The sequence below is a fragment of the Rhinatrema bivittatum genome, chromosome 3 (genome assembly GCF_901001135.1).
Source record: "Rhinatrema bivittatum chromosome 3, aRhiBiv1.1, whole genome shotgun sequence".
Classification (NCBI taxonomy): Eukaryota; Metazoa; Chordata; class Amphibia; order Gymnophiona; family Rhinatrematidae; genus Rhinatrema; species Rhinatrema bivittatum.
Window position 1 is genome coordinate 392,554,562 of NC_042617.1, and position 22,167 is coordinate 392,576,728.

Sequence of the window (22,167 nt, forward strand, 5' to 3'; positions counted from 1 at the left end):
CTTGTTATTTTATATAGTCCACCTTGGTCCTACCTTTAGAAGGCAGAAAATCAAATGCTTATCAATAGCACTAATGGATCCTAGAAAGTACTGAATAACCCCCAGTTTATTCCTCATTTCCTCCTCGCTTTCCCCCTTTAGCATCTCTTACATACTTCAGTCCTATTTATGCTCCTTTTCCTGTACTGAATCCCAGCATTTATGCTACAAAGTGATGCAGGATGCCAGTTCTTTCTTCCTGGTCCCTTTTCATTCCTCCTCTCCCACTCTCTCTCTCCTTCTTGTGCTACAGAATAGCATGGTACCATGCTGGCACTAAGGAGTGAGCAGGCTGCAGTGGAAGGCAAGAAGCACTTCTCAAGTGCTCCAGCATTTGTCTACAGTTTACTGGTTCGCAGAAATCTGCTGAAGCGGTGGGAGAAGTAGTGTATGGAAACCACTGTCTGACCCTGTGGCCTGCTCACACTTAAAATACCAGTACAATACAGCGAGTCACCCCACATTTGGCACGCTGATGACTTAGAATTTTGTTCACCGAATGAACAGAAGAAAAATAAAATGGTTCCACAAATCAGATATTTCTTCAAAAGGTACTGCAATGTTTCCAGTGGGCTGTGATTCATTGATTTCTTGCAAATAATTATGAAACATAACTTGACTTTTTATAACCAGAAATATTCTAGAGTGTATCATGCATCACCAATCCAGGAAGAAACTCATGCTGAACCAAGCATTATTTCATCAAAAACTTTTCAATAAAATATCATTTTAAGTAACCAAAATAATTCAAGAAGGTAGTAAGAACTAGTTCCAGTACAAGTAGATTTCACAGTCTCGCTAAGTTTCATGCAGTTACTTCATGTAGTCCTGTTGATTCAAAGTAGTATATACAAACTCATGTTTATGTTTTGCCATGTAGTTGTAACGATACAAACTTACCCTTAAACACGATATCATGCCTAGTAATGATCAGTATCATGTAAACCAAACAGTTCTCAAAATAAACATATAATAAACACCATCTAAACTTTTTTTTTTTTTTTTTTTACTGAACATGTTATAATGATCTTATTGATATAAAACATCTTCTTACTTACGCTATCATTTGAGGTTTGGGAGAGCTTTCATACCAGGATATTGATGAAGCTGAGCTAAAGCTTGTGCTACTTGGCTGTTTTGTAATAGTATCAAGTTTGCTTCTGGAAGAATATGCAATGTTGCAAGGAGAGTCCCTCAGTGCAGAAGAAAAAGACAGACAACCAGGTGCACAGACACCAGGCATGTTAACTCCATCCCGTAAGTGCTCACTGTTAATCCTTTCTGATCTCATGATTTTCTCTTCTGTTAAACCATCACATTTTTCACATTGAACATCAGCTGCTCCATCCAAAGCGTTACTATTATCCGTTTCCTCATAGTATCCATTTTCTATCATTTCATGATCCTGTTCCTCCTCTTCCTCCTCAGAAGGAGGATCAATAATTTGTTTCTCGAAAGATGTTTTCTGGGGACTAACAGTGTTATTGATCTCAGCAGAGCTCATATCAGAAATACATGTACTACTCAGTGAACCAAAATAATTTTCTACAAACCCTTGATTAACCATGTCAGTGCTGCTGGTTGAAGAAACGTTAGCTATATTTGTATGAATTTCAATTTCAGCGTCAGGCATTCCTTCAGTGGTCTGTTTTTGTTCTGAAGGTTTACACTCTTTACCTTCACTGCTTTTCTCCACAATACCCTCAGCATTACTAGCAACAGAACCTGAAACAATACAAGGTTCCCCAAGATAAATAACCTCAGAGTTCAATTCAGTCCTAATTGGTGTAATGTTGTGACATTGGTCTACACTCTGGGAATCCGTGTGACCAGTGCTGATGTTCTCATGTGTGATGTTTTTCACATCGCTTGCTGTATCTTCATCAGAAACTGTAATCTGGAAAGGATCTCTGATGCTGGAGAGGGAGGAATGCAGAGATACCAGCTCCTCACTCTGCTCTGAAAATACGACACTTTGTTGCTGCAAAACTACACTAGATTTCTGGTTGAATTTTGGCAAATCAATGTTTCCCAGATCCAGCACAGTTTTGCTGTCACTTAAGTGATATTCAGGCACCACAGAGATCTTTGAATTTTCATCAAGCGATAGCTCATCATCATCTGAAGGCAGCGAATTGATAGATGTCAAGGATGATTGTATTTCGCTAACAGCACTGGTGCTCTCAGTGCAGTGACTTTCTATTGAATTCTTCACACTGGAATCTGGTTTCAGCAAAAGCTGAGGATATAGTCTTTCACTGTTGGGAGCACCTTGCTCTAGCACAGTTTCGAAAACTGCCTCTGGGTTAGGAAGCATTGCAAAAGAACTGGGTTCACTTTCTATACCCGAATCAGAAAACCTAGATGAGGCACAGGCAACACTAACATCTGGTAGCTTAATTGTATCTCCACTTACAATAATGTGAACCTCTTTTGTGCAATGAGAAGATGGATGGTGTTTTAGTCTGGCCAATGCATCTCCAGTACCTACTAGTCTTAAATTTGTTTCTAGGCCAATTTCCTTTTCAAACACAGAATCTTGCTCTACCAGTTTCAGGCTTCCACTGTCTGTAGGCCGAAAGTCATGTATTTGCAAATCATCTCTAAACACCACATCTTGCAAAGACTCTTTCTTTGAACCAATAATAATAGTTACTTTCTCACCCTCATAAGGGTTCTTCATACTTGGCTTGACCTCAATTGTTCTCGGTCCTGATGGCACAGCTGTTTGATGATCAAGGCAATCTTCAGTTGTACCACTAGGTGGAAAGATGTTAGCTAGTTGTGTAACTCCAGTACCTGCCTGGGACATATCAACTGTACATGAAATGTCTACCTGTGAAAAGGACTCAGGTTGCCAGCATGGTAAGGAACAAACTGGTTGTGCTGACTGCTTCCACTTTTTATGGATTCAGTTCTATCCACATTAGATGGTAAAAATGGAAGTTCTTTTTGAATTATTTGTTTGACACAGCTCTTGGCATTGATTGCAAATCCCTCTATCGTGGGATCCAGCCCTTCCTTCTGACTGAGTGGAGGCCTGCCTTCAAAGGATTTAGAAATGTCTTCTGTAGCTGCACTCTTTAAACATTTGTATCCTACCAAAATCACAGAATCCTTGGAGTTTTGTTTAACTATTTTTTTTGTGTTTTCAGCTTTCATTGTTTTCATGAGTTTATTAACCTTTGTTTTTGATTTATTTGTATCCTCATTTTTTCCTTTAGGAGGCTTTGCCAGATGCTTCTCACATTCTGTATACCAAATACTAGATACCCCTGCAGGTCTGATTTTGAATTCAGGACTGGAAAATCCAGCTACCAGACCCTCTTCAGTTTCCAACCTCTCCGATTTATTAGAATCTGATCTCTCCAGATTTTGTACTCCAAACCAAGGGACATCCAAATCTGTTACAAAAAGAAACAAACAGTAAGTACATGGTTTGGACACAAGAGTACATTTTTAAAAGCAGTCTTAAAATTATAAAATATTATATCAAAGTCATACCAGTTCTAAATATTACTTTAAGTCTCCAACAAGAACAGAACTAGAGAAATAACATCCTATGACTTTTCCTTCTCACTTGCTCCCCAAAGTATAAGCTTTGTAAAACAAAATAATACTAAGGAATTTTTACTTTATCTTTATTGAAGTTTGTATAAACGTAAATGCATAACATATCTGAAACAGAAAGAAGCTGGACATGCAATCAATAGCAATCAGTAACATAAGAAAACAAAATATATAAAGAAAACATATTACGATATACAATCCAAAGACCACAATACGGGAGCAGGGGTAGAAGGAATCAGAAAATAGGCCTTGGGGGACCACAGGCCTAACAATGAAGGAAAAATACATCTCTCCTAAATTAGTCAAGCTTGCCCACACTTCTATTTGATGCCGATTACCTAGGCACAGTCTATCTTTGACTCTCTCCCTTGGAATCAACAATAGCTCTTAAATACAAAGGTTCAAAAAATACATATTTCAAATCATTAAATGTTAAAATACATGTGCACGGATATCGAATAAGAAGTACCACCTAAAGACCAAGCCTCAGATTGCATGGCTAGAAACTTGTGTTCCAATTTGGTTCTAGACAAATCAGGAAGAACCCAAAATTTCTGTCCTTTGAATAATGCTTGTCAATTTCAAAAATAAAATAAGTCATTTCAATCCTGAAAAAATATAAATGTCACAAACAATATTGCTCTAGTAGATACCTCTTGCTCTGATTTCTACAGAAGTTTTGAAACATTAAGATTTCACGAAGATATCTCTAATTCCTCCTCCCTCTCTCCTTGGTCTTCTTTGGATAGGGGAGATAAAAAAAAATCTTACTGATCAGAGGAAAACTAGACTCAGACACCCCCAAAACCTCCAAGTAAAATTATGTTCCATCAAAGAAGCGGTCCCTCATGAGTTTAATAAATTAATTTCTCATATCCTTAATGCTGCAAAATGCACCACTGAGGCGAATTGAAAGAAAATGGTGAAACCTAAGATGGCACAGTTTTACAAATAGCTGGAGATCTATAGAATTGAACATTTGATGGCCATCAAAAAAGATAGAATAAGGTTGTTTACAGATATGTGGAAGCCCTATATGGACTGGAGATCTTAAGACTAAGGGGATTGGGATGGGGTAGGAGAAAAGGGAAAAATGAGGAATGTGTTATAAAGTGTATCTTTTACTCTAAGCGTTGATATTATGATACGTTATTACAAAATGTTCAAGAGAGAAGTCTTATCTTTGTTGGTACTTCTTCAATTAAAAGTTGGAAAAAAAAGGGTGGGGGGAACCCAAGACAGGGTGGGCATTTTTGAGTTGAACTTTGAGGAAGCAGACTGAAGTTTTTTCTGCTCCTCCTTTTGTTCGCTTTTTATTTAGAAAGGGGTTCCTTAGGACCTTTAGGAGTAAGATCTGGGTTGGAAAAAATAAATGGTAACTCCTCTTTTTGAGAAATTGTTTTACTTCCTTTTTTGATTTTGCTTTGGAGGAAGTTTTGTCCCTTCTTTCTTCACTTTTTGTTGCTTTTGGAAGTCTGTATTTTTATTTTTGATCCAGCAACTAAATTCTCTAGGGTCTTAGGGAATTTATTCACTTCAGGAGAAAAGGAGTTTTTCAAAAGTCTCTTACTCAGAGAGATTGAGGAACCCATCAAAGGTCAACAAAGAGTGGATTCACATTCATTCCTGTGAGGAGGAAAGAAAGTGGAGGAAAAGTGAACTGTAACATCTATCCAGTGTTAACTACCACATATCATCAGGATATTCTGGAGGAGACTGGATAAGGAGTAGCCATCTAAATCATGTTTAGACAGGTGGGATTGTATTATATGCCATCTACATGTTGTGAAGAATCCTATTCCACCAATTAAGAACATAAGAACATAAGAAATTGCCATGCTGGGTCAGACCAAGGGTCCATCAAGCCCAGCATCCTGTTTCCAACAGAGGCCAACCAGGCCACAAGAACCTGGCAATAACCCAAACACTAAGAAGATCGCATGCTACTGATGCAATTAATAGCAGTGGCTATTTCCTAAGTAAATTTGATTAATAGCCGTTAATGGACTTCTCCTCCAAGAACTTATCCAAACCTTTTTTGAACCCAGCTACACTAACTGCACTAACCACATCCTCTGGCAACAAATGCCAGAGCTTTATTGTGCGTTGAGTGAAAAAGAATTTTCTCCGATTAGTCTTAAATGTACTACTTGCTAACTTCATGGAATGCCCCTAGTCCTTCTATTATTCGAAAGTGTAAATAACCGATTCACATCTACTCGTTCAAGACCTCTCATGATCTTAAAGACCTCTATCATATCCCCCCTCAGCCGTCTCTTCTCCAAGCTGAACAGCCCTAACCTCTTCAGCCTTTCCTCATAGGGGAGCTGTTCCATCCCCTTTATCATTTTGGCTGCCCTTCTCTGTACCTTCTCCATCATAATTATATCTTTTTTGAGATGCGGTGACCAGAATTGTACACAGTATTCCAGGTGTGGTCTCACCATGGAGCAATATAGAGGCATTATGACATTTTCCGTTTTATTAACCATTCCCTTCCTAATAATTCCTAACATTGTTTGCTTTGACTGCTGCAGCACACTGAGCCGATGATTTTAAAGTATTGTCCACTATGATGCCTAGATCTTTTTCCTGGGTGGTAGCTCCTAATTGGAACCTAACATCGTGTAACTACAGCAAGGGTTATTTTTCCCTATATGCAACACCTTGCACTTGTCCACATTAAATTTCATCTGCCATTTGGATGCCCAATCTTCCAGTCTTGCAAGGTCTTCCTGTAATGTATCACAATCCGCTTGTGATTTCACTACTCTGAATAATTTTGTATCATTCGCAAATTTGATAACCTCACTCATCGTATTCCTTTCCAGATCATTTATATATATATTGAAAAGCACCGGTCCAAGTACAGATCCCCTAAGGCACTCCCACTTTTTACCCTTTTCCACTGAGAAAATTGACCATTTAATCCTACTCTGTTTCCTGTCTTTTAACCAGTTTGTAATCCACGAAAGGACATCTCCTCCTATTCCATTCTGAGAGGGTGCTCCAAAACTACCCTTTAATTAGAAAGGTATATGGAAACAGAAAAATAAATTAAAACAGTATAGAGTTACAGATTTATTGGAAGATAATTATCTAATCGATTTCATGGAACAAAGCCATATGGTCCATGACAATTTCTGCATTATCAATAAAATTATGATGGAACTTAAAAAAAAAAGAAAGATACCTTGTCACTAAAAAATTCAGTATACTGTGATTTAGAGACCTAGCTAAGTTTTCCAGATTCTCTATTCTTCGATACAACTGAAACTGGTTTTTGAGAAAAGATCCTCTGGAGGAACGTCTACCTGGGGATACCAGTTGAACATTCTGGCGAGCCAGCCAGGAGAGCTGTAAGCCAGGAGCACTGTGTGGATATCCCCAGGAGAACTCAGACAACTTAACTTGGGACCCTGATAAAGCAAATGTTGCTTACCTGATGTAACAGGTGTTCTCACAGGACAGCAGGATGTTAGTCCTCACAAATGGGTGACATCGAGGATGGAGCCCTGTACGGAAAACTTTTCTGTCAAAGTTTCAACAAGCTTTGACTGACACTAGCACACTGGGTGCACTGAGCATGCCCAGCCTGCAATTATCCCTGTGAGCCACAGGTGTCTCCCTCAGTCTCGTCTTATAGCTAAAAAGCGCAAGCGAAACTAAAATAAAAGTATACAGACCCAACTCCGCGGGGTGGCGGGCGGGTTTCGTGAGGACTAACATCCTGCTGTCCTGTGAGAACACCTGTTACATCAGGTAAGCAACATTTGCTTTCTCACAGGACAAGCAGGATGGTAGTCCTCACAAATGGGTGAGTACCGAGCTGAGGATGCCCGGGAATGCACCAGATACACCGCAGATGCACAAAGGCGTAACGACTGAGGTGGAAATGGGAACGGAGGGCATCCGCAACACCATAATGGGTTCGTGGAAGGATGTTGGGTAGTGAATTGAAAAAAGTAAGAGTAGGCGGACTGGCCAAACATGGAGCATGCCGGCTAGTCAAATGTAAGCAATAATAGGCTGCGAAGGTATGGAGAGGACTCCAGGCTGCAACCTGATAAAAAAGTACAAGCAGCAGTAACCAAAGGGAAGCTGTTAAGGCTAAGACGGACACAACAGTATGTGGATACCCACAGTGTTGTAGTGAAATGTCTGCTTGTTGGTAGGAAAGGAAATATAGACCACTTAATCAGAAGGATTAGGTCTGTGTGGCCACTGGAAGTAGCAGCTTGACCCTTGCATGAAGGAAAGAGTCAAGTGGAATTCACATGGAATGCAGTGCAATGTAGATAGAATGTAAGCGCAGCATTACTGTCCAGGAATGTGGAAAACCCAGTCTCTCCCTAGGGCGAGAGAGAGAGGTTAGGAAAAATTAATAGAGTATTTCCTGAGGAAAGGAGATACAACATCTACCTGAAAAGGATAGAAAGTTGAATGCGTAGAACTACTCAGTGGCAGAGGAACGGAGTCAGGTGAGTATGGAAAGAGTGCATAACTCACAGACCCTGCTGGCAGGAATGACATTAAGAGGGAAAGAAGTTCCCTTGCCAAACTGTGGAAGAGAGGAATGGAAAGGCTCAAACGTAGAATGTATGAGACTTATAAGGAGAATATATATGTTCATTCCGTGATTAGAGAAATAGAGGCGGCTTGATCAGTGGATAATCCATGGTAAGCCGACTCAGAGAGGATTACCGAAAACGGGAACCCAACTCCCAAAACGATACACCTCCTAAGAGAAAGGTGTATCTATGTGGAGGATGTCTGGAGAACAGAATCCGAGGGAGTAAGAAAAAATGGTGGAAAAGTAAAAGGGGTAATACCTCTTTTTTTTTTTTTTTTTTTTAGCGTCAGGAGGTAAAGCCTGCCATATTAAACGGCAAGATTTATGTTTAGAAGGTTTTGTGACGCTACCAGAACCTAAGAACATCAGTAAGTCTATGATTTGGGACTGACTGGTGAGAGAATAAAAGGTTACTGATATGATGGATTGAGAAGTATGGGAAAGCATACTGATCTCAGTCAGGGAGTGGGGAAAAGAATACTGAACCCCATCCCAGTTCAACATTAGAAGAATGCTGGCTACGAGAGGCAGCAGAAGAGATATATTGAAGAGGCCTTTGATGGAAGAAAAGGCATCTAAGGGAACGCATAGGAAACATGTGCAGGGAGCAGAACCTCTGCATCGTATGGAATGATGCAGACGCCGAGGAAAGTTTAGTTAAACTCAGCGTTAAAAGATTTGCCCTGTACACATGTAATTGAGACCATTCGAGAGGATAGAACCTACGTGGAGAAGGTCTGATAGAGCGTTCATTAAATCTCTTAGATATGTGGCCCAAGGACGCATGAAGTGAACAAGGGCCAAGGGTAGAGCTGCGCAGCTGTCTAGCAGAGCAGCTAAGAGGTAATGCGTGCTTATGAGTTGGAAAGCACATTGTCCCTATGCTGTCTGTCTGTATGCACAAAGAATTGTTGCAAAAGCAGTATTGGAAGGCATAAGGGCATAACTCATGGGTGCAACGTCCAGGAAGTTTATGAGAAACTATGCTGGAGTGCAATAGATGCATAATGGGTTGACAGCTTTCAGGAGAAACTTTATAACCCTAAGGAATTGCGAGCATGAGTCGAAGGAGACTAGGTCCTAGTTCGAACTGGGATAAGAATCAGGGACGAAAGCAATGAAACCACTTAGGTCCATTGAGTATAGAATGTCACTGAATATAACCCATAGCAGTTTTGAATTATGAGAAAAATGCATAGTGGGAAGAAACCCCATAGCCCAACCATGAAAAGTTGAAAGGTTGAGGTTATGGAAAATATGCGCAGGGACATATAACAATGTATCAGAATGTCTGTGCGCATGCTGGACAAGAGGGTCTTAAGACTGTGGTGTCCAGAAGTGTTACAGAAGGGATTTATGGCAGTGACAGTAATCCCAGTTAGTAAATGTATAGTGAGTCCTGAAAAAAGTGAGAGCTCCTTGCATGTACTGAAAGTGGTTAGCAGTAGTCTATGCAAGGAAAGTGAATGATGTTACACTCCGCAGAGAAAACAGCATTCACCAACAGTGATGCAAGAGACAGTTCACTTACCGAAGCTGGTGCCGGCGGCAGAGCTTGGGGTTGTAATGTTGACTCACCATAAAGCACATAGAAACATTAAAATAATGTACTTACTGCAGTATGGAGTGATGGTAACCAAAGATACCATTGTACCTGTGACGTCTAAAGAAAGTTGGATTTTCTTAGGTCCAGGATGTGCGGAGAGTAACTATTTTCTGTTAAAAGAAAGAATAGTGCAATTAAAACTCCCCAACCCCCCTCCCTTCTCCCCTCTGCACTTCGTAGCGCCTGGGGGAGTGTACCGGGACTTTGGTACAAGGTGGGGTGGCCGCTCTGATATCTGACCAGATGGGAGACCAGGAGGTGTCCCAATGGAGGATATCATGTAGGCTCCTGCAGGTGTGTGAGCGGTAAGTGGTACCCGCATTTCTGTATGCTGTACAAGGAGACACTGAGACCTGTGGCCAGGCCTCAAGGTGGACTTGTACATGGGGCAATGGTTGCTGAATCTCATGTTTAGCAGATCAGCCAATGCAGCTGGACCTTGGTTGGGAGGGAACCAAGAGTCAGAGCATTGGTCGGCACAGGGACTTGTTACTGACAAGAGAAGAAGCCCTGCTGCAATCCCAAGAAGATAGAGGGGTTCTCCTGATATTGTGGCTAACATAGCGATATGTGACACTAATACAGTTCTAAAAGGCACATGACCCAGAACTTTTCGAACCACGGTCCGAATAGGAGAACACAACTCTATGGGAATGCCGCCGAAGCGGGTACTTACCATCCGACGTGGATCGCCGCAAGACAAGCCGGTGAAGATTGTTGACTCCGACGGTCTCCGGAGTCCTCGAGGGTAAGGCCGGGGACGTAAACGTCCATCTCGCTCTGAAACCCGGTATGGTGGCACAGGTACAGAGGAGACAGGCCAGGCGTGAGTGGCGTTTAGACTGCTAAGTGTAACAGATGGCCATAGTCCCACACCACTTGACGGTGGGGCACGCCAGGAACAGAGGAGCCCTAACGGAACTCATGTTCCCTTCCCTCGTCACAGCGGCTCGATGTGTCGTGACGCCAATGCAGAAGCTGTCGGACCTGGATCCGGAAGTTCTGGATCACCAAGGACTGCCAAAACTGTAGGAACAGTGCTGATGGCAGTGGTGATGTCGCTCTGCCCGAGCGTTGTCCAGCCTGGAGAAGGATGGCACCGATGTGCTGGATGGCGTCAGCGGCGGACGATCACGATGTCGGCGATGATGGGTGCCACGGTGCTCGGCCCGGTCTTTCCCCAGCGCCGAGATGGAAGCCCTCGTCGTCCTGGAAGGCGATCGATGACGAACTGTCAGCACGCCTGCTCTGCTCCTGACACAATGGAGTGTCTTAAGCTAATACGGGGCTTAAAAAAGAACCCAAAGCGTGGAGCAATGTGAGGAGGCGAGGGTATTATGTGGCGGTGCTATGTCGGTATTGACGATATTGAAGGCAACCTAAGGGGCTTCGAGGATATCATCAAAATGGGTATGAAAAATCGTCGATGACTGGCCAGGAGAATGATGACAGTGACGGGCACTGACAGCAGTGGCATAGGTATCTTTGAAACGATGTGGAATCGAATAATCGAAAACATTGCCGTTATTGAAAAAGATACCGGCATCGACTGAGTCGAAGTCGAATCAATAGGGCGTCAAGGACACCGAAGGAAAACGGAGGTGTCGAGGGCATCGATGCATGGAGGCGGGCATTTATGCCGTTTGTGGCATGGCCACGGGCATCAACTATAGGGCCACAGACGTTGACGGTATCGATTTGGACAGACTCAGATTTCCAAGTGTACATGGCATCGGTGCCCCAGACACGTGTGTCGGTGGCATCGATATGGACACGTATGGAATCGATGGCATGGATCTCCCAGTCGATGAATTCCATCCCGGCATCAACGCCAGTCCTGGAATTGGCATGGGCATCGATGCCAGCCATAAGGCTGGCATTGGCATCAACGCCCATCCACGGAATCGAGCCGGCATGGATACCCACCGATGGGACCCACCTGGGCATCGAATTTCACCGATGGGACAGCCTGGCATCGACTGCCCTCGATGGATGCATTCTAACATAGATGCCCATGGATGAAACACCTGGGCATCGGTGTCCATCGATGCAAAAGGACCTGGCACCGATGCCATCGACGGACGGCCATCCGGCACCAATGCCATCGACGGACAAGCCATCCGGCACCGATGTCCATCGATGGGGACCATCCGGCACCGATGTCCACCGATGGGGACCATCCGGCACCGATGTCCACCGATGGGGACCATCCGGCATCGATGCCCACCGACAAATCGATGTGGCACCGATGCCCACCGATGGAAAAGGGCTGGACATCGGTGGGGAGGATGGGGCATCGATGGCATCCCCAAAAGGGGGGGTGGCATCGATGAAGTGACCCTGGGATCGTTAAAAAGTGTCTCGGGCAGCGGTGGCGGCGACCCGAGTATGCATGGCAGTGACTAACAGCGTGTGCGTCAATGGCATGCATCCGGGTAGGGACGGCACCGAGGAAGCCCAAGGAAAAAAACAGTGCGTAGGAGGAAAAAGCCTGGTAGCACTGAAAAGCAAAAAACATGGATAAAGGCATCAGGGCACCGTGGGGGGAGGGGCACTGATGACATATAAAAGCCCAGGGCGGTTTAGAAGGGTCCCGGTGTAGCGATAGGGTATCGACTGCGTGAGGGTACCAGGGAACGAAGGACTTGAAGCTACAGAGGTCCTAAAGTTAAGGAAAAAATCCCTACCCCACTAGCATAAGCAAGCAGAGTGTCACAGAGATACTCGCAAGCTGTTTAAAGCTAACTGAAAAATGGGGGAAGGGAAGGCTTCAGTCAGTTAACAGCCTTAAGATAGTGACAGAAACCGACCGAAAAATAAGAATTAGTACTCACCGAGCGTCGTAAAAACGTACGCGGAGGGAGACGTGTGCAGGGAAAGTGTTTTTTGAAGTGAAAAGTTAAGTGTTTCCATGAGGTAATTAGTTAAAAAATCCTCACAGAGCTCCAACCGCTATGCTGACTGCAGAGCGGAAAAAAGAAGACTGAGGGAGACACCTGTGGCTCACAGGGATAATTGCAGGCTGGGCATGCTCAGTGCACCCAGTGTGCTAGTGTCAGTCAAAGCTTGTTGAAACTTTGACAGAAAAGTTTTCCGTACAGGGCTCCATCCTCGATGTCACCCATTTGTGAGGACTACCATCCTGCTTGTCCTGTGAGAACACCGCTGATGTGATACAGGCAAGTGATTGAACTTGCACTTGCCATCATTGGGGTAAGTTACAGACTTGTTTTAACCTTTTATATTTTTCTGTTGACTTTGTGTGTGTTTATCATAAGTTTTGTTTTTCTTTTCTATTTTTAAAGATTTCATATCTTTTTCTACTGATAAGAATGCAACAGTTTTGTAAGAAAGATTTTACTTCCACATCAGAAGCCCAGGCTTCTCAGTCTACGCCCGTAGCGCAGGTGATAAGCTATCGTCGTCTCATGTGGATCGAACCTCAATTAGGGTTGGAAGTTGGGGTAGTTGGACCCTCTCGAACTGCAAGGGATACTAGGTCTGAGAAAGAGGAATGTCATGAACAGGATATAGCAGAGAGCCAGAACTATCAACATGATTTAAAAGTATTGAACAGGTGTATAAAGAAACTTGACAAACAAACTGAAGAGTGTTATGAGACAATGGCAGACGGAACTAGTACTCCTGATCCACATCATACTGGATCTAAGAAAGGGAAAATACCCACCAGTGCCCCGACAATTTAATTGCCCCGCCTTGGCTTTAAAGTCAAAAGATTATGTAGCTACCAAAGAGCAATCTTATGAATTTGTGACCCCATGGAATACTGCTGTAAATGAGATATTATTAAATTAACTCCCCAAATGCAGGTATATTCCCTAGATGGAGATCTTACACATGAGGGAATGAACATCGCCCGTGGCTGTATTAGAGACAATCCAGACCCCAAATGGGATGAACATCAGTTAGAATATATGTTACAGGGATTGGTTATTTGGGAAAAATATGAAGGAACTTACCCTCTTACAACAGTAACCCCGGTTCCTTCCTGCCCACCCACATCCACTGTTTTGCCTCTCATAACAAGAGCAAACTCTATGTCTAAACCTTGGTCTTTTGCTGATCTGGAAACTTTATTGTCTAAACTGCCCAGCATCATAAGGGGTGCTGGTCCATGGATTAGTGAGTTTGAAAAACATACAAGTGGGTACCGTCTAGCTTTGGGAGATATTAAAGCAGTATTCGCCCAAACCCCCAGTCTAGTCTCTGCTACTGTATAGACTGCCGCTGGATTAGGGCAAGTATTAACTACTTCCTTGTATGATGGAGATGGGTTTAATCAACATCGTACTGCCCTATGGGGTACTTTGAGACATATTTCCATTGCAGCAAGATTTTAGTCGACTCACTGCAACACACTGGGACCATAAGTCTGTATCTTTTGAGACACATTTACAAAATTTCAGACTATTTTTGAACAAGAAATGGGCGAATCATTCACAAGCCCTAATCAGTTACCTATCTTTTGTCACATGTTCTTGCAGACCCTGCCTGAAAAGATTAGGCAGCCATTGTTGAATATAGTAGGATTACAAAACATGCCATGGCCCGCTATGAATAATCACATTCTACATTACATTCAGAGGTTCGAGGAAGGACAGACTAAGCCTGCAGATGAGTTAATAAAACTACAGAGTAAATTATGTGCCCTAGAGATAGCCCAGAAACAACAGACTAAATCTACTTCACAGAGTGGTGCTACTCCTGCCAGTACATACAAGCCAGACAGTGACTATGACGCCATGCCTAGTACTCCGAATGTTCTATATGAGACAGCCCAGAACAGACCACTTCGAGGTGCTTATGGACCGCAAGGTTGAGGTTTTGATCGCCGTAGAGGGGAACAATGGAACCCTACCCCCGATTGGCCATCACCTCAGAGGAGAGACCCTAATTTAACATGTTGGAACTGTAATAAGAGAGGACATTTTGTTCGCGAATGTCATGGTTTACCACGCCAAGGTAGGGAAAGCCTGCATCTCAAGGGTGGGATCCAGATCAATGGGGACCTGACCCCATCACACATCATTACCCCTCGCTCCAATGACTACCAAAATGTCAAGCCTTGGTAGTGCACACTCAGATAGGTTTACCAGAACCATGTATAGAATTACTCATTGCATACGCTCCCTCAGAGAAAGCAAAGAATCAGGATTTAACCCCTGTTTATAGTGCAGAGAGCCTTGCATTTACAGCCTGGAGTTTTGTTTTTTTTTTAGTTTGAATAAAGAATTGAAAGTTGTTCATAATTGCTAGTTTTTGTTTGATGACTGTAGCTCCTCAGCCCTCTGAGTACCTGAGGCAAGATCTGATAGAGATGAGGCAAGATTCCTTTGTACTTTTGAAGATCCCATAGTTAAAACAGATTAGGATTTCTTTCTTTAGGAAACAGATTCACAATAGTTTCTTTAAATGAAAAGTCTTCCCAAGTAATTGATCTTACACAGAAAGCGTTTTTAATAGCTGTAATTTGATTTGCAGTAAAAGTAATTACTTGTGTTGCAGTTTAACACTTGAAAAGTCAAGGCAGTTAAGGGTTAACGGTAGGAATGTTTAGCAACAGAGAGGAGAAGAAGAGGGGGGAAATTCAAAGTGGCCAATGCAAAAGAATGTTGAACAGGAGTAGAAGACGACGACGACGACATGATGAATTGATCTTTTGGGTTAGAAATGCTGAAAGTTTTGTTTGTTTGAAGTTTGCATATTACTGAAAGTTGTTTGAAGATATGAGTATGTGAATTAGATGGCGTAGATTATGACATGGTAATGTAAGTTACAAGGAATTGACTACTAAGAGAATTAAGGCTGCTTTGACGCCACAGTTAGAGCTCTAAGTGAAGACATAATTGCTGCTTTAGCTGCTTTAGTTCGCGCCATCCTAGGTCTACTTAATTTTTGCCATTCGTGGATTCCTGCTTTCAGTGTGAGAGCTCTCTTTCTGTATGCACATTCAAAAGGAACTGGGAAATCTCTGGTATGTCTATCAAAAAGAAGAATTTTGTTATGCTTATGCTTACAGCATCTCGCACAGGGAAGTTCAAAATATTGTTACTTAGTTCACACACTACCATAAAGTCACCCATAAAAAAACCCAATGCTTTAGTCAACCTAGGGAGCAGAGGTGTGGCCTGGAAATTAAACACAGGCCCTCTGCATAGCAGTGCACAGCATTGTCACTGGGTCAGCCCGCCGACTTGCATTTAAATTGGATATCAGGTCAGAGAAGGAAAAACCTAACAGTTCTTTTTGTTGCCAATGAATATGTACCCGCCACACAGTTAACCAGTCGTCTTTATGTGCTTTGGTGGGCACCAGGACTTACTAAAATGTGTAATGATTGATTCCCATTGTGTTATGTGTCAAACTGCTATCCCAGACGAGGTCCACATGTAGATCCGGGTCACATTCCCAAACCATCAGGCCCAGGCCTGGAATGGTATTGTGCTCATTTTCATAATCATTTGCTTAATACCCTTGTTTCTTTAAAGTGTCATCACAGATGAATTTCTGTACATCAGTCTTGAAGACCTGACTGCGAATTCTCAGTATGGAATTACCTGTCTGCCCTGGGCTTTCTTATACCTGCAACAGGCCCCTACTTCACAGCATAATTTGTCCCATTTTCAGATCTGTGCAGGACATCCCATGCCATGGAAATCCCTAACTGAGATGGTACAGCTGGACGATTTTCCCATCTACTGGGCCAGTCTTCAACACACTTTGTAAATAATTTCATGTTATTTTTCAGATAAAGACCCCTAGAAGGGCCCTCCTGAACTTTCTATTGCCATTGGAGACTTGGTCTACCGTCAGCACTTCACTCACAAGACTTGGCAAAATCCAGTATACTTGGGACCCTACAAAGTCAATGCTGCTACTCCTGCCGCTGTTTGCCTTGAAGGAGACGCTGTTTGGACACATGTGATGGACATTAGACATTAAGCATTAGTCAAAAAGACATAATGCCATTCCTGCTCCCTGTTGCATGTATTTTAATGTGCATGTGCCCCTGACGATTGAGTTTCCCAATGAACGAGCTCCTTTCCAAGGACAGACTAACCTATGGGTTTGAGGTATTCATGAATTAAGACTCTTCCACCCCATATAACTGATTGTATTATTTGTACCCCTCATCCTAAGGCCATCTCTCACATCCCCCACTCACTGCTAATCTACCTAGAGATGGTTACCTTTGCCTTAGTAATGTTACTTCCCCAAACCCCATTCCTTGCAACTACACTTACTACACATACAACAACACATGGATTATTCATAAAGGAACCATTTTACCCAAAACCCCTATCACTGAACTCCTACTGAAATGTAATTGCACAATTATTTCCCTTTCCATGACCGTTAGTTCACTCTGCTTAACATGTGTACCGACTTTATCAGAAACTGTAAACCTGGCTACAGAAACCCAGTACACTCATACTTTCAATTCCACATACATTGCTTGCACACCTGAATTTGACTCTCCCTTTATACCTTGTGTTATACTAGGTAGATTTAATTCTCCTTTTGTTTATGGTCCTTATGACAGTGCTAATTATACTGTGATACAAAATTTCACAAATCTTTACGTTGGACATTATTGGTTATGTGATGGAATAGTTTTCCTCAAACTCCCCACATGCTATGATTTCTGTGTATTGGTTACGTTTAATTACTTCACCAGAGTTATTCCACTATTGCACCCTACTCATAACCGCTCCCGTAGGAGTGTTCCCTCAGCTGTCCCTGAAGAACAAGAAATTCAACTTTCATTAGATTATATTAACTCTACGTACCCTTTAACTAAAACTAGATTAGATGCACTTAGCTATACTTCATGGTTATCTTTCGCTCAACCTGCAGTAGCTGCTGAATTAGGAATGGCTATTAGGCAATTACAGTCAGTGTTACATGTAGTGACACATGAGCTAGGAATTGCTTTAAGAGCTTTACAGCAAACTGTTGATGAACTTACCACTGTTTCTCGTATAATTGACATGGCTTAGGTTATATGCTTGCAGCACAAGGTGGCTTATGCACTGTTTTGAGTAGTTCAGAATGTTGTACAGTAGTGGTAAATCGTTTTGACATTGTACGCAACGCTATGCAAAAGATACAAGATTTAGCCAAACTTCAAGTTAGTGATTTTAAAGGAGGGTTGTCTGTATCCTGGTGGGATTCTCTCTCTTCCTGGTTCTCTAGTTTGGCCATTCACCTGTGAGGCCTCGTCGGCTTTGCTATTAGATTTCTTACCCTATGCCTACTGTTATGTTTCTGTCTCCCGTGCATTTGCTCATGCCTGCAACAACTTCGACCGAAGATGCCTTCCACTCCTAAGATTATGGTTTCTCAGAACAACTTTGTGTCTACTCCATATGCTGAGCCACGTGCTCCTGCAACAGAATCCCTCATGTAAGCCAATGGTAAAAATAGTATGCTTGGTGGACAGGTAAGATCTGGGTCTCCTATCACTAAGATGGGTGATACTGGGCAACCTAAGACAGCCGGATATGAGCCATCAGGTGTGAAGAATTATTAGCCATAATTCTTCAAGAGGGGAATGAAGATAAGACTGGATTAATAAAATAAATAATATAAAGACTTCTTCAGCAAGAATGCAGCACAAGTGAAAAACAGGCATGACCTTGAGCAAGAAACTGAAACAGTGGCTTTACAAATTCACCCTTCTAGCCCAAGGCCAGAAGCCAGTGAACAGAAGAAAAAGTATCTCAGATAAAGGTATTTGGCAGCCCTCAGTTCTAGCCTTAGTATTAGGAAGCTTCTGTATTCTTCCATGCCTAATATGGTAAATCCCGGTGAAGGAAAAAAAAAAAAAAAAAAAAGTAAAACACTTTGCTATATAACAAAGCTATATGTCATGTATAATTTGAGTAGCCACTGAGGCAAGTCATTACTGGAACTGTCTCAAACTACTCCCGAGAACTGACTGTATTTCTCGCATTCTTAACTGCCTCTTATTTCCTACTTTTACTTAATAAAGATAATTGCTTAGTTACAAGACTGAGAAATTTCTTTACCAGTCATACAACCTGAGAGGAATAGCCCTCAGGATGTAATCACAGGGAGAAAAGGTCCTCTGGAGGTAGGTCTATCTGGGGATACCAGTTGAACACACCTGAGATCTCTGTTAAGCCAAAGGCAGTCTCTCCCGGGGAATTGGAGACCACCTCCTTCATTCCCAAAGGCTGTTCCAGAGGAGGCTGCCATTTCATTCTGCCTTCAGATCCAAAAAGCATCTTGTTCCAATTCCAAAGCAGCTCTCTCTCCAACAAAAGCAATCAGGGCGGCGCCAGATGACAAGGCAAAGTTGCTCAGGGACTTAGAAAGCTCCAGTGATATCTTGCCTGCCGAAGCAGAGCCACTGAGATGTTGCTCATTGAGTGGTTATCAAGGCTAAGAGAAACGTCTGCCACCAGCAGGCTAATTGCCGCTCAGCCTGCCAAGCCATATACCAAAACTGCAAAGGACAAGGCATGAGTATGTTCCAGAAGAGATGTTTGATGGAGCTGCAATCTCAGGGGGGGGGGGGGGGGGGGGGGGAAATCAGGGATTTTCTCATTCACAACCTCTTTCTGCTTTCTCATTCCAACGAAGAAAAAAAAAAAAAAAGACTTTAAACTCAACACTTTGACAGAAACCTCAGGGAGTTTCAGCATTCAGCATCTAATCAGCGACAACCATCTTGAGTCCAACTGCAAGAGTTTTATAGGCATTTGTGTTCACAAACATCAATAGAAAAGGACCAATTGGTCCACCCAGTCTGTTCATTTGTTTCTCTACTACTAAAATGTCATACAAGTATGCAGGTTATGTTTTTAGGACATGCAATTATCTGACTTTTCCTATTGATTATAGACAAGACTCCCAGTTTACCACAGTTCTGAGACTGCAGCACTTGCCATGGAATCCCAGCAAACTGCCTTCATTCTGCTTCATTCTAGGAACATTGTTGCCTATTTCTTGCAACTACTCCAGCTTTCTGCAACCACTCTCTTGGCTGTTCCAACCAGCATTAACTTCTCTGAGGACTAGCTTGACTCATCCCTGCAGCTTCCTTCCTTGAGAGCTGCTTTGAGCTGCTGTAATGTTTCTTCATGGCTGTGACTACAACTCTGTCTCAGCCCCTGGATGCTGTAGGAGGAAGGAGGCAGCTAACGCACAAATGCACTGGAGAGCGGCACAGTGTACATAATGTGACTGTTTGGCATTCCAATTTGGGAGCAGAGATTTAAACATCTGTGAGTCAAAGATTTGACAAAGAAGCCTATTTTTTTGAGATACGTATTCTATCAAGGGGATTACAATATCAACTATTTTATGCTTATTGCTGGATTAAATTAATATGCAATTGCTGAGAATTCAAACAAAACTGAACACTATGTGTTTGAAGGGGTGTTACCCTACTGAAAAGAGGTTCTCTCTTTTTCTGTTTTTTTTCCAAGTTTTCTACATGATTTATTGATTTACTCAGCTTCCAGCACGTACCAGTGTCTTTGTATGTGATAATTGGAAATATCTCTGGCTCTCTGTTTCAATCATGAAAGTCAGATGAACTATAAACATACTTTTCACTTGTTAATCAAGAGATACTAGTATCATCTCTTAATTCAGTTATTTAAAGAAATTTCATATGATCTAAAAAACATATCCATGGACCTTTTCATTATTGCATAATTATATCCTGGGTCTGAGTATTATGCTTATTTTTTCAGATAGTTTGTTTCTTTCTTTAACACGCCACTGAAATCTATCCCTTCCTTTCTCAACACACTATCAAACACCTTATCCAATCCATCATCTCCTACTTAAGACTACTGCTATCCGCTCCTCATATAACTCCCAGTGAACCAGCTATTCCCACTACAGTCTATTCAATAGTAAGCTGCAAGTCTTATCTTCCTCCATTATGCCCATGTAAACTCCCCTTCTCAAGTCATTTATTATTTAAATTTATTACCTGACTTTTTGAATAAGAAATTCACCCAAGTCAGGGTGTTGCGGCCCCGATCGCCTCCCTCGCGAGCGGGTCCGTGGCCGCTTACCTCCGCTCCGGTCCGCAGCTGAAATCGCTGGGCCTCAGGCCTGCTAGGCCGCATGGCTGCGGCGTCTCCATGAGGGAGACGCCGCCGAGGCCCAATGCTGGCTCCGCCCCCATGCTGCTATGCGCGCGAGGGCAGAGCATTTAAAGATCCAGCACCCGGAAGAGCTGGACCGCCCCCTGGATGACGTCAGACGCTGGCACAGTACTTAAGCCGGTGTCTGACTCCTGAACGATGCCTTGCAACGAGGTACCTCTTAGGAGTGTCTAGTAGCTGTCCGTTTCTGCTGTTCCTGCCTTGACCCTCGGATCCTCTCCATGTTCCTGCCCTGGCTCCAGCTCAGACTGATCCTCTCTCTTATTGACTTCCTGGTTCTTGACTCTGGTTTCCTTCTGACGTGCCTTGCCTGCCTAGACCCTCGGACTCTCTTCTTGTCTCGCTGTTGTCTCCTAAGTCCCAGCGGTCCAGATCCCTACGGGCTCCTTCTGGGGGGGGGGGGGGGGGGGGATCTAGGACTTTGAGGGTGAAGTCGTCTTCGGTGCTTCAGTTTGGTTCCGCCTCCCGGCCTGTCCACAACGGAAGCCCCAGTTCCATCAGGCCGGCCCAAGGGTCCACCTCAACTCGCTACCCCAACACAGGGTACAAGAATTAAAGTAGCAACTAATAATCCAGTATTATTTGCAACTTGACAAAGAATAACTCATATGATATGACTAAAAACTTAAATCATTAGAAATGCCTATGGAGTTCTCATCTACTTCCATATAAAGTCCAAGCTAGGACTACTGCAAAGCTAAACAGTGTCTTGGAGGGGGCTGGAAAGTGGTGGTAGGGGGTGTTAACGTTCCTGCTCTCTCTCCTTTTGGTGCCTCTGCGCTTCCTGCAGACCCACATGATTCACTGATCTGCTATTTGAACAGCATAGGGTTCCTTATTTATGGAGCCCATCCACCATGGTTCAACCTACTGATGTGAAAAACACAGGGACTGTGGGAAGAGAGGAAAGGCACTGGTGGCACTGCATTTTTCTTGGCTTCAGCCCACCACCCCTCCCTGCCTGATATCCCAGGCACTTGCTTGGTTTGCCCACCACTTATCTTCATTTCCTCTCCTGTCTCCTCTTACATCCTGCCCTTGTGAACTCGGTTTGTTGGGAAAGCTACTCTTTTTGTGCCCTTTTCTTCTCTTTCCTTGCCATCAGCTAATTCTGCTTTTTCCATTTTTCTGCACTGTATGCCTGGAAAACTCTTCCCAAGTTGGTGCATCATGCTCCTTTTCTCTGGCCATATTCAAATCCCACTTAA

At 43.0% G+C, this 22,167-nt stretch overlaps 1 protein-coding gene across 1 annotated transcript in view; it reads right to left on the minus strand.

The window, feature by feature from the left end:
* FAM135A (family with sequence similarity 135 member A) overlaps positions 1 to 22,167 on the minus strand; it is a 391,169-nt gene that overhangs the window by 87,874 nt on the left and 281,128 nt on the right. The window contains 2 exon segments of the mRNA XM_029595652.1: positions 1,098 to 2,874; positions 2,877 to 3,443. Coding sequence (XP_029451512.1) covers positions 1,098 to 2,874; positions 2,877 to 3,443 — 2,344 coding nt within the window.